Raw genomic sequence first — 13,247 nt, forward strand, 5'->3', positions numbered from 1 at the left:
GTGTCTGACACCGACTGAATTCCTTAAATAGTTCCGAAAATGTCTGAGTGTGCCGTGTGTCATAAACAAAACTATAAATAGTACAAGGAAAATCAGTATTCTGATATCAAGTTAGTGTTTATTATACATATCTCCTTGTCCAGTTTAAATTAGAGTCTGGCGGTTATGGATTAAGGAACCGAAACATTGACCTAAATATATTTAAATGCATATTTTAAAAAATTGGCAATGATTCATTATTGAACCCTTATGACATGATATTTTTACAGTTTAACCACAAACTTTATTGTAAATAACTATGAATGAGACAAAAACACTTACACAACTAAACAAGATGAAGAAAATAAACTTCTTTTTTAAATGTTAAACATAAATTCACGTCTTTTCTGCATTTTTAAAAATGTATTTAACTCTCATTTCATCCATTGAATCAGTTTCTACCATTTGAAAAATAAATAAATACAAAAGACAATGGGAGATTCCTAAAAACCTTTCGACAGCTGCGAGAGGGATTGTGAAAACCGAGGCTGCGGCTCAATATTATTCATTTTTCAAGGGTGCTGGTAACGATTATCAGAGACACAGTCCACTCTGCAGTCCCTCGCCGGGATCCGTCCAGCGTCAGGAACACACAGTGTCCAGATGGGTGATGGATGAAAGGGAACGGCACAGTAACTGTGAGGAAATTCAATACTCCTCCTGTATTGTTAAAGTCAGCGTAACCGCACAACCGCGTATTGATCCAGGGCAGCAATTCTTCTTCTTTTTTTTTTCTTTTCTGGCTACCAGCTAGCTCTTCCAAAACCGTGAGCTCTTTGATTACATTTACATTTTGGGCTTTGAGCCAGCACTCGTTGAGAGCGACTGTGCCGGGGCTCAGGAGGCCACAGTTGCTGAACGTTCACCTCCAACACGAGTGTAGCTGTGTAGCCAGGCCTCCGCGTCGTCCCACGTTTTCATTACCTTCTAACGCTTAAAAGGCGTTAGGTGCAGCTTAAAGGGCAGTAAGTGATTTTGGAGAAAGATTGTTTCTCTCTTTGCGTTTGTTGATGATTTTACTAGGACTGCAACTAACGATTCTTGTCATAATCGATTAATATGTCGATTATTGTCAAGTAGTTTGGTCCATACAATTTCCATTGTGTTTCCCTAACCCCAGAGGTGATGTTTTGTTTTGTCCCCACACGTCCACTGTCATGGAGGAGCAAAGACACCGGAAAATATTCACTTTTAAAGAAGTTGAAATCAGAGAATCAAAGAAAAAAAACAGATAATTTTTTTGCGGTGGACACAAAGCTTTTGGTTTGATAGGAAATATCCCACAGACGCTACGACTCATGGGTTTTAGCCGCGTGTCCGTCTCCCGTCCTCCAGGCTGCGGGTTCACAGCCCGGTCAGCGCAGTCAGAAAATCAACAACAAACAATCTTTCTCCAAAATCGCTTATTGCCCCTTTAAGTGTATTGAATGTCTCAGCAGTGGTCTGAAGGGACGCAGTGGTTTGTATCTTACTGCACTGATGCCTGATGCGCTGGGCGTTTTGCCCTGATGGTTGTTTTTGAATTGGACGCAGGAAGGGATGTTTTCCTTTCGTAAGATCTTCCCCAGTCACTTCACTTTTGATTTACAGTTCACCGGTCACAAGTCGTCTTTGTAACCGAACCTCGGGCTGCTGCCATTCTTCACTTCATTATTCTGCTGCGGGGGAGGAGGGAGGAGAGAGTCGTCGCTTCGTTTTGATAAATGGATTCGTGAGGAGAAAAATGTGACTATTCATAACATCTTCCTGTACATCTTGTGCTCCTCGTCGTAGATGCGCTAAATGGGCCTTTGTCTCCCTTCCCTCTGTTCAATGATTTCATTTTGCGATGTTAACCAAATTAAGAGCAGCGACATTTAAAAAATAAATCCCACGAATGTCTTGAATCAAAACCCAAATATAACCGCGCTTGTTTTTTTGTCCTTCCTTGATGTCTGCTGACCTTTACTGTGAAAACCATCTGCTGTTTGGTTTATTCATTTTGCACAGTGGAGAAAGTCGCCTACTATATGGTGGAAAACTTCGTTGTCAGATGTAACAGCTGCATTTTACTTTAAACACAAAACACTGGAGATTATAAGAGAATATTAATTTTTAATATTTGAATTGTTTATATAAATTTTCTTCAGTTATTTATCCTGTGATTTTCTTGCAAATATAGAGTCTGCCTGGCAACAGACGGTCATAACATTTTGTTGTTAACGTCAGCCTGTTCATTTTCCTTTTTCATTGATATCAAAATAAAATTTCTGAGGCTCAAGTAGTGACAGTTTCCAATTCTACAAGTTGAGGTTAAAATATGTGAACAACACGGATATGTGTGTTTTATAAGAAATAATTATAATTCTTACTTAACAGCTGGTGTTAGTAAGTTGTAAAATGTTTGTAGGGTTTGAATCATAAAATGTCAAGACTGACATGATCGTGTGTGTGTGTGTGTGTGTGTGTGTGTGTGTGTGTGTGTGTGTGTGTGTGTGTGTGTGTGTGTGTGTGTGTGTGTGTGTGTGTGTGTGTGTGTGTGTGTGTGTGTGTGTGTGTGTGTGTGTGTGTGTGTGTGTGTGTGTGTGTGTGTGTGTGTGTGTGTGTGTGTGTGTGTGTGTGTGTGTTCCAGGCCCAACACCGTACTCAGATTAAAGTTCAACCACTTTGCCACCGAGTGCAGCTGGGACCACCTCTACGTGTACGACGGAGACTCCATCTACGCTCCGCTTCTCGCTGCTTTCAGGTACGTCGACCGCGGACTTGACTGACGGTTGGTTGGGTGGTTGTCTGAGCAGAGTGAGGCTCCGGGAAAAAAAGGGAAAAAAAGCTACCTCTGCTTTTTCAAATTTTTAATCCAAAACTTCTCAAAACTTAGATGATATGATTTTAAAACCCTACTGAGACTCAGACTAATAATAGTGTTTTAGGGTTGTAGGAAAAATTCTCCAAACCATTAAAATTCTACATTCTACAAGATGTTACCTCCAGTAAACAGCCTTTGATTTCGCTCATGTGTCTTTGCAGTGGTCTTATTGTTCCGGAGCGTTACGGGAACGAGACGGTTCCCGAGGTGGTGTCTCAGTCCGGCTACGCCCTGCTGCACTTCTTCAGCGACGCTGCCTACAACCTGACCGGCTTCAACATTTCCTACAGGTGAGATTGTCCCGAGTCAGACGCCTTCACACCAGCAGGAACATCACCAGAACATTCTGTAACGTCTGGGTAGAGCAAGGCTGGTCCTGTAAAAGGAGCGTAACAATCAAATCAAATCTGCTAATTCGTCTCAAACGAAACTTCTCAGACCTTCTTCTTTCTTTTTTTGGTGGAGAGGGAGTTTCCTCATATCACATTGCTCCTAAGCCTCTAGAGCGAAGCCATGTGCTGCTGCCAAGCCCTTGGGTTTGCATCTCTGAGAGTCCACACATGCATTCATGATGGAGTCAGTCGCTGGATAAACGTCTCTGCTAAATGACAAATATCTTCTCGAGACCGTCTCCCGTTCCACCGGCTCTGGAGATTTACTTGGACGAAGGAGCCACTTCCCTCCCCCTTGGAACACAATGACGCATATAAACCTTATTACTTTCTGCATGATTCACCCTGCACACACCGATACGGCCGGTTGATGGCACTTTAGCGAGAGGACCACGTTCGGCTGCTGCATTTGGCAGTGTGTTTTTTGTTGGATCATTAACGTCCATCAACTGCAGTTGCTGGGCGACCTGGGGCGTGTGTTGGTCTAAGGCATCTGAAACATCCAGACATCTTAGTTCTGAGGGAAACTGACACGACGCAGAGAATGTTTTTATTTGAGTGAGTGGATTTAAACCACTACCTGGACTCATCATTTCAAAATTATGTCTGAATTTAATTTTATATTTAATTAAATTTTTTATCTTTATTTTTATTTTTTCATTTTTATTTTTATTTTTATTTTTATTTTTATTTTTATTTTTATTTTTATTTTTATTTTTATTTTTATTTTTATTTTTATTTTTATTTTTATTTTTATTTTTATTTTTTTAAATTTTTTTTAAATTTTTATTTTTTTTAATTTATTTTTATTTTTATTTTTATAAATTCAGATTGAAACTCTGAGTTAGCAATTTTTTCTATTGAACTAATTTAAGTAACTCAAGTTATGATGGTGATATTTTTAAAAATCCCAAAATTTCATATATATATAAAAAAAAAGTTTAAAGTTTGACATGAATGTCTTGTGAAAAATGTTCAGACCGATGTCCAGTCAGGTTTTATTCTGTCAGTAAAAAAGGAAACGTAATGTGGGGTTAGTTTTTCCCTAGCAGGATTAAAAACACGTCACATATGAATCAGCTACTGGACTCACTGTTACATACTGTAAATCACTTCAGGGACCAAAACTTAATACTGTGACAGAGTTAGATAATTAACGGGCCATAATTTATGGCTTGTCTTGTGGCTGCACAGTTCATCTGCTGACTCCTGTCGTTATATGAGTCATTAGCTCTGTACTGTACATCTACTGTAGCCACTGATCTAAAGTTAGAAAGAGTTAAACTTGTCGTCTGTGCTACTGGGATTCAAAGCAAATAATATTCTGAAAGCCAAAGTGGAGCCTGTCCTGTCCAAACATCTGCACAAGGACACAATGCCCCTGCCCCCCTCGTCACCATAGAGATGGGATTGAAGTTGGGCTGAAAGGCACAGAGTGGGATGAAAGCGAACTGCCCCCCCCCCCCCCCGGGTCCCCCTGGTCTTTGGTGTCTGGAAAAGGTGGAGGAGCCAAAAAACATCAAACCATCAGACTGCAGAAGGAACATGAGAGAGTAACGAGGACCCCGTGTGTCGTCCGTCTGCCTCCACAACATCGTTTGTCTTCCGGAGGACATAAAATAAAAACATGACATCTTACTTCAATCTCTTGCTTTGGTGGATAATAGTCTGTTTTGTTTGAGGTTACTGCAAAACCTTTGACACCGACATGTTTTATGGAGCATTAGGAGCAGTTTCTTGTTCACAGTTTGCTTATTTCCCCCCCCTTCATATTAAAATAAGGAAACAGTTTTTACAGATCTCTGCTGGTTTACACGCTCTGTGTTCATTCCAATCCATTCAGAGTTTGACACCAGCAGCACCTGAAAAACGGCAGATGCCAAAGTAGATGGTTGTGAGGCCACAGGTTTTATTTTTCAAACTAGAAGGGCTCTCGGGAAAGCACATCCACGTTAAAGAAAGAGGGGGAAAAAATCCTGGATCCGACCGTTTATCTGGATCCACTTTAAAAAATGTGATGGGTTCTCCTTTGGGTAATGTGCCCTGACTGACTGACTGACTGACTGACAGACTGACAGACTGACTGACTGACAGACAGAGGTAACGGCTCCTTAACCTCTTGAGAAGAGGATGTTAGATTGTCGGCACGAAATGTGTCAATTGGACAGATTAAGGTACCACAGTGCTTGTGGTGTCTTTATAGCAGTTTTCAGACGTGAACTCCGCCAAAAAGTCTGCAAGGTTGCATCCGGAAGTTGCCCTTCACATATGACCAACGCAGCAGGAGTCGGTCTGAGTCAGGCATGTTCCCAACAGCAGGAAAATCCCCGCAACATTCTGTGGCGTCTGGGTAGAGCAGCATCAGCAGGAGGAGGCGGGACAGGACGATGAGGAGAAGTTCCAGAAGATGTCCGCAGCAACATTTGTGTCAGTTCGGTAGTATGTCGCCACTTGAGTGCTCGTCTGAAACAAGCCAATGTCTCAGTTATTTGAGCCGTGAGCTCGATGCCGTCTGAGAGCAGGCGGCCCTCCGAGGAGAAGAGAGACAAGTGTCGAGGCAGGCGCTCGACCAGCTGATCGGGGGAGGACGATGACAACAACGATACCTTCAGCTGTCTGAAGGGTTAATGTTGCATATTCGAGCTTTAAGCCCGGACAGCTGAGCCACTCCTCTCGCACAAGCAGATTCGACTCACTTGTTGAAATAGGTCTGATATTTAAATTCAGATCTGAATCCTAACTTGTCTTTTCTCTCTTTCCTCCCTCCCAGGGTGAATGCATGTCCCAACAACTGCTCGGACCACGGCGAGTGCCGCGCGGGGAACTCCAGTGGTGCTGTGCGGTGCGAGTGCGACGCCAACTGGAAGGGCGACGCCTGCGACGTCCCGTACTGCCTGGCCGACTGCGGCTACCCCGAGCGAGGCAGCTGCCAGGACAAGAGATGCGTCTGCAAGACCGCATGGCAAGGTGGGCACCGGCACCGCGGCGGCGTCGCGACCCTTATTGTCTCGAGCAGTGCGCCGGTTTGAGTAGCCACAATGTCACTGGGGTCGGCCTCGACAGGCCCCACGCGTGCCAAATGCTCCCCAGCGACTAAAACAAGATTTTTTTTCTACCGGGTGTTGAACAGTGGCTCTGCTCCCAGAGCTGGGAAATCATAATCACAACTGCCAAGATTCGCTTTCACCAGCCAAATAATTATGAATACAGGATATCTGTGGAAATACAGGCGCGCCTTCTTATTATTTTTCTAACGATTTTGTGCAGCAGTTATGGAGCTTTCAGAAATAAACAGAGGGAAGATTAGATGCAGATGCTATTACATACACAGAAACAAACTATAACACACGAGAGGAAAGGGAAACAATATGTCTCCTTTAACAAGAATCAAATTTGATGTATATTGTTTATTTTTAAAGAGACTAGAATCGATTCATCGATTAGTAATCGACTACTACATGAATCACCAACTATTTTGATAATCTATTAATCGGTTCAAGTAGTTTTTAAGTCAAAATATGAATATTTTCTGGTTTCTTTGCTCCTCTATGACAGTAAACTAAATATCTTTGGTGAGTGGACAGAACAAAACATCATCTCTGGGGTTTGGGGAAACACAAATACATTTTTCACCATTTTACAACAAATCAATTAATGGAGAAAATAATAACATTATCAACAGATTACACGAAAATGAAAACAATGGTGAGTTGCAGCCCTAAAAGAGGCCATTTCCACCTTTTTCTTTACGGAAACCCCACTCTTGACCAAATGAGGAAAAATTATTTTGACAATTATAACAAATTTGATAATGTCTAAATCAAATCACATCTATTTTTTTCTAAATTATACAGAGGAATACATGTGGCTCGGCTTTGAGTATCTCTAAAGAGGCAGTTGGAGGTTCTGGTAAAGAGCGTTACTGACTTCATCCGTAACCTGTTGCACTTAAAATGAACTTTACGCCTGTTCAGAGTGCTCATCATTGTGGTTGAGTCATGAATTATTAATTTTTTATTTGATTTGATGACATTACTGTAGTTTTTTTGTCTCGTCAGACCATATGTGCCTAAGCTATCTATTAGCTCTTAAACGGCTCCACTGAGCGGCTCCGCACAAGCTGGAGACAACAGCTTCATTTAACTGCGGTTGTATCAGCAGCTCGGTGCAGCTCATGATCTAATTACCGAAGCCGAGCGAGTCGAGGAAACAGACTGGCAATTTTTTTTCTTCTTTTTTCTCTTTCTTCCCAGCCTTTATTACCCTGTCATGGTGTTTCAGCTGTGGCACAGCAGACTCAGTGCTCTGTGCGATGCTATCCTCCAAAATGAACTCATTTTCTGCACCCACCAGTGCAGAAGCAGGAGACAGATGTCTGCTTGCATTCAGCTCCTCTCTCCTCTAACAAATTGCCTCTTTTAAAAGCGAGGCGAAGACCACCCTTTTGTTTTATTTAAAGGAAATGCCACAGAGGTGCAGAGGTAATTACTTTTTGTTTGCTTTAGTTGATGCTGGAGTCAGACTGAATGATATTAGCCACTGGGGGAGGATTTTCTCTGGCCGCTGACCAAAAACAGAAGGGAGGATCGCTTGATGTGACCTTGATTGTTGCAGTGGATCACAACAGTTCCTGTCCTGTCACGTGGGCCGCCGTCTGCATTGTTTTGATAATGATCAATGGGGAACTCCCTCCCCCCTCAGTGGTTGACATCCTGTTTCTGCTCGTACAATGGAGAGATGACTTCTAATTAGTTGGTGAATGTTTTATCTGCATCTGTCGTCGGGTCAGGGCGGACAGACAACTTCAGCAGAACCTGTGTGATTCAAACGATCGACGAGGGAAATAACTTTGTATTTCTATTTCTGGCGTGGAGGTTGTTTGCCTTGAAAAAACTTCTCTGAATCCTTTTTCCTTTCATTCATGACTGATTCCGGTTTATGCTCCAGTTATTGTTCTTGTCCGGTAACAGGGGAATGTGGCTTTGGCTACAGCCGTCTGTATTTAAAGAGTTATTCCACTCAAATCAATAAAAGACCTTAAATATTTATTTCTTCAAACGTCAAATAAAAATTCCATAATTCATACATTTTTCTTTCAAAAGCGTTATGATCCACTTTCTTCCGCACCTGCATCATCAGTTCTAAAAATGCTTCTTTAGCTTCTCTGCTCTTCCTCTAAAATCTCGCTTTCATAACTTGAATAGAAATAAGATTTTCTTGAATATTTTGGATCATGTGTTGTTCAACTACACAGTCGATTCTTTGAGAGCAGATGGCTGCAGTTTTTTGTTCACTCTGCCTGACTGTTGCAGATTAATGTGAACTAATGACGCCTGTGGAAGTTTAATCATCTAAGTAATGCAGGAAGTTTAGTTTTTTCCTCTATCAAGGATATCTGGTTTAATGATCCCCTAAAAGGTTCGGTTGGGGCTTGTTAATCATGTTTATCATAAGTGCAGAAAAAGAAACCACGGAGCTCCTTGAATCATTGAATCTCCCCTAGAGCCTTGATTTTTTTTTTCCCCCCCTCTCTCTCTCTCTCTCTTGGTTTCCATCCCTTTAGGTCCAGACTGCTCCGTCCCAGCGCCTGCCAACTCCTCTTTCTGGTGCCGGGAGGAGTACACCGAGGCCGGGCTGGCCAGGGCCGCCCACAAGGCCGTGGTGGACCAGGGCATCATGTGGGTCATCGGGGGCTACGTCTTCAACGCCTCCGACTATCACATGGTCAAAGCGTGAGTACACTTTCCTCTGGGAGCGTCCGCAGTCGACTGATGTTCTTTTGAAAGCGCAGAGTGTCTCTGTGGCAGAAATGCAATTATTTTTATACTCGCAATGCCCGGTTACACCGAGTGCTAAGGTAATACTGGGGCTGTCAGCGTCGTCAGGCAGAAGCCACGGGACCTCCTGACAGTTGGGAAAAATCAACAAGTAACAGATCAGAGCTTCATCACAGACGGCGAGTGAAGGATGTCATTAAAAACCATGAAATTACAGGAGAGGCTCCTCGCCCTGAACCCCACCCAGGAAGATCACACGGATTCCCTCGACTCGTGTTTTGGTTTTACGGTTTGATTGAGGGCAAAGGTCTTTTTTTTCTTTCCGCCCAGGGTCTATCATGTGAGGCTTCAAAGGATCTTTCAGCCAACTTCTTATATTTGTTGCTTTGACATATTATGACTGGACAAAAATCTAAATCTCATTCGCAGTGTCACTTTATGGTTTAGTCAAAACACAGTTGTGCTGTTGAGGGTTAACTGAGAACAATGCTTTTCTACGTTATGTGAGAAAAGATGATACGACTGCCCCTAAACGAAAGCCTGTCGATCAAAGCTCGCGATGAGAGCAGGGTTCACATGTTGGGGCTCATGAAGAGACGGATAAGATTCAGGACATATACATTCATATATATCCTACTCACTGCACCTTCCCGTTCTCTCGGCCTCTGCAGGTACAACCTCAGCAGCAACAGTTGGATGACCCTCGACCCCTCCGTCAATACTGTCACCCCACGATACGGCCACTCGCTGGCTCTGCATGAGGTTTGTGGAGGGGAGGGGGATGATTTATACCCACACAACACAATATGACACTATTATTCACTCTTATTACTGTGCATTTTATGCGTCTGTTGTTCCTGCCAGCTCGGCCTCAGCGTACCATGAATATGACTTCAAAGAGGACGTGAGCGTAACAGACGACGACTTAATTAAATCTCGACACTCGCAGGAACATTACAAACTCCCTGCCCTGTTATTTATGCTTTCAGCGGTGTGTCTGTTTGTTGTCTGGAACTAATATCCAGATCTCTGGGTTTTTGATATACTGCGGTGGAGTGGCGGAGCAGTTTTCCTCTCTGCCAAAGAAAGACTGTTAGGAGCCGCTGATGGAATAATAAATTAGAGAGAAGGAAGACGCAGTGTGTCTGCTCTGTGGTTTGGGAGAAACCGAGCGCGAGTCGCAGTGTTTGCAAACGCACAGACTTCATCACGGTGTGTGAATGTGTCTCGAAAGTTAATGTGGAAATCTGAAATCGAATCCGTGTTGATACATAACGAAAAGAACCGATGAAAGTCTCGCAGCCAGGGGTAATGTACCGGTTCACGTACCCTCGACTCTTTCTGTCTCACCTTGAAACGAACAATTGACGCACTGGGGAATTTTTTTTTTTAATTTGTCATTGAGCTAAATATTAAATGGGAAAGTTTAGGGACACATTTTTGTCATAACAGTCACTTTTTCCTTTCTTTTGTTTACCTAAAAAAATAAAGCACAAAACTGAAGGTCACAATCTGAACGACCCAACGAGAGCTCTCAATACTAATGAGACCATTTGGAAACTCTGCTCGCCACTGATTTAGTTTGAAAACTCCGGGGCTGCATTGAAGTCTGGACGAGCAGAAACTGAGACGTTTGGCAGCGATAACACAGTCGCCCTGCATTCACTACGTGATTGGTTCTTATCGGTCAAGACGCGACTACCAGCGCTGAAGGAAAAAACGTTTGTTACTGTCAGTAACAGTTCCACCTCGTCGCCGTGCCAAGAAAACAAATCCCTAATCTAACTTCTCAACATGGTTCTTTCTCATTATTTGTATTTTCTGTAACCAAGCAACCGACAGCAGAGTAGACAATCTGCTTCCTGTTTACACTGGCACAAACACATGCCAAGTGGATGTGAGTGGTCATGTGATTTGCGATATATCGCGTCTGATACGGACCTAAGGCGGTCGTCTGGACGGGGATCATATTTATTTTAAAACATAAAACATAAACGTAGTAACATGGATGCAGCCACTTACATTTACTCACCAGCACTTAAATTTATTCTAAAGCCCACTTCCCCATGAACATGATGTGTAACAAAATCTATCCCTCATGTTTTATGTCCTCCATATCTATTTAGTTTTGTGACTTCTCCATATTTATGCTACACCGTTTTTGTCTTCGCTCCCATCAGGGAAAGATCTACATGTACGGAGGAAAGATCGACTCCACAGGAAACGTGTCCAGTCAGCTCTGGGTTTTCTACATCCAGAACCAGACCTGGGTCCTCCTGAGCCCCCGGGCCAAGGAGCAGTACGCTGTGGTGGGACACTCTGCCCACATCGTGCCCTCCAATCAGGAGGGCGGGGGCGGCCCCGTCATGCTGGTTCTGTTTGGACACTGTCCTCTGTACGGTTACATCAGCCAGGTGCAGGAGTACGACATCGGTAAGCTGCACGTGTAGAGAGACAGTGTTGGAAGTTTTAGGTTCAATGCTCATTTCTGCCATGTGTCTCTTTGCCCTTGCTCGAGGTAATAACCTTGGCTCTGGGTGCGAGTGTCCAATATAACGGTTTACAACAACAGGAAATTAACACTGGCTGCCAAAAGCTTGAAGCTAACGGGTATTGGACTCGGGTGTTCATCTAATCCTCCAAAACACGCTGGCAGGAAACCAAACTTCATTAAGAGGTCTCTCTGTCATCTAGAATCCAATCTTGTCTGAGAAGATTGGATTAATTTAACCTCCACTTTAACTCTGACGGACAAGTGTGCACCTGCAATCTAACCGATAAAATCTGCTACTACTTTTGTGCATTTTATGAGCATTAATACCGTATTTTGTTATTAGTTTTTCTCTTTTTTATTTATAAAAAACTCTACATTCCTGCTGGTACCAAAGTCTCAATCCCCCACAAACACTTCAACAACCTAACTGTATTTTTTTCCTCCAATTTCTCTCTGGTGTGTCATTATATTGTGGTCACTTGACGCTCGTTCTCTGTCGCTCAGTTAAAACACGTTTGTTTAACCCTCCAGCCAAGAACACGTGGCGCATGGTGCCCACAGATGGTGCCCTGGTTCAGGGCGGCTACGGCCACAGCAGCGTGTTCGACCCCGGCACCGGTGCCATTTACATCCACGGTGGCTACAAGGCCTTCAGCGCCAACAAGTACGGCCTGGCCGGAGACCTGTACAAGTTCGACGTGGACAAGAGTAAATGGTGAGGGGCTTCTGTTTGTTGACAGTGATCCAAAGGAGCTTCTTGCTGACACTGAATATTGTTTTCTTGTAATTTTTTTTTCTCTTTTGAGAAACTGTAAATTTTAGGCCTCTTGAGGCCTATAAAATAATTCAAATAAAGTGCTGTGACGAGGAAATGCCAGCAGACAGCACTTTGAATTAGGAGCTCGTCATTGAGAAACAAATTTGCATGAAAACGAAGTCTGCAGTAGCCTAGAGTTATAGAAATAATCACAACAAAATATAATATTAAACCATTTACACTGTAGTCACAGAAGCTAAATACATTTGACAGATGAAATAATATGGCGGCAGTGATAATTTAATAAGTGATTATGTTGAAAATGGATGATTACCTGAGTAATGATGTTAAAGTGAGGAGAAATGTCATTGTCATTTGGTGTTGCATTGATCTATTTATCTGTTTGTGTAGTAATAAGCATTGAAACTTGCAATTTGGGTATTTGCACTTTGCTTGTGAGGATATTATTTAGCTTTTAAAATAAATAATTGTACATTTGCAATTTAAAAATGTGAATTAGCACATTGAAAACTTAGCCAAAGAAATTATAAAATATTGCAAAATACAAAAATAACAGTTTCCACAGTAGCAGGTTGGTGTCACGCAGATGAAGCTCATCCTCAAGCAGCCATGTTGCTTTTCTTAGTGACAGTGACATGTAACTGTGTGTAACGACCGTCGCTGTGCCTTCGTGTCAGGACCATCCTGAGAGACAGCGGCTTCTTCCGATACCTCCACACGGCGGTCATCGTGAGCGGCGCGATGCTGGTGTTTGGAGGAAACACGCACAACGACACGTCCATGAGCCACGGCGCCAAGTGCTTCTCCTCCGACTTCCTGGCCTACAGTCTGGGTCTGTAACACACACACACGGATGCTCCTGCAGTCCGCTTTCCCAGCCCCACTTCTGCTGAGCATGCATCATCTTTTTTAGTTTGTTTTT

The 13,247-nt window shown here is 43.0% G+C and overlaps 1 protein-coding gene across 3 annotated transcripts in view; it reads left to right on the forward strand.

The window, feature by feature from the left end:
• The window catches only part of atrn (attractin), a 111,946-nt gene that overhangs the window by 12,691 nt on the left and 86,008 nt on the right, over window positions 1-13,247 (forward strand). For all 3 annotated transcript variants that reach the window (XM_047337543.1, XM_047337542.1, XM_035609641.2), the window contains exons 3-10: window positions 2,651-2,764; window positions 3,046-3,174; window positions 6,047-6,243; window positions 8,840-9,008; window positions 9,725-9,815; window positions 11,234-11,486; window positions 12,079-12,262; window positions 13,003-13,157. In XM_047337543.1, coding sequence (XP_047193499.1) covers window positions 2,651-2,764; window positions 3,046-3,174; window positions 6,047-6,243; window positions 8,840-9,008; window positions 9,725-9,815; window positions 11,234-11,486; window positions 12,079-12,262; window positions 13,003-13,157 — 1,292 coding nt within the window. The remainder of the gene's footprint in view (window positions 1-2,650; window positions 2,765-3,045; window positions 3,175-6,046; window positions 6,244-8,839; window positions 9,009-9,724; window positions 9,816-11,233; window positions 11,487-12,078; window positions 12,263-13,002; window positions 13,158-13,247) is intronic.

This window comes from Scophthalmus maximus, chromosome 15, assembly GCF_022379125.1.
Source record: "Scophthalmus maximus strain ysfricsl-2021 chromosome 15, ASM2237912v1, whole genome shotgun sequence".
Classification (NCBI taxonomy): Eukaryota; Metazoa; Chordata; class Actinopteri; order Pleuronectiformes; family Scophthalmidae; genus Scophthalmus; species Scophthalmus maximus.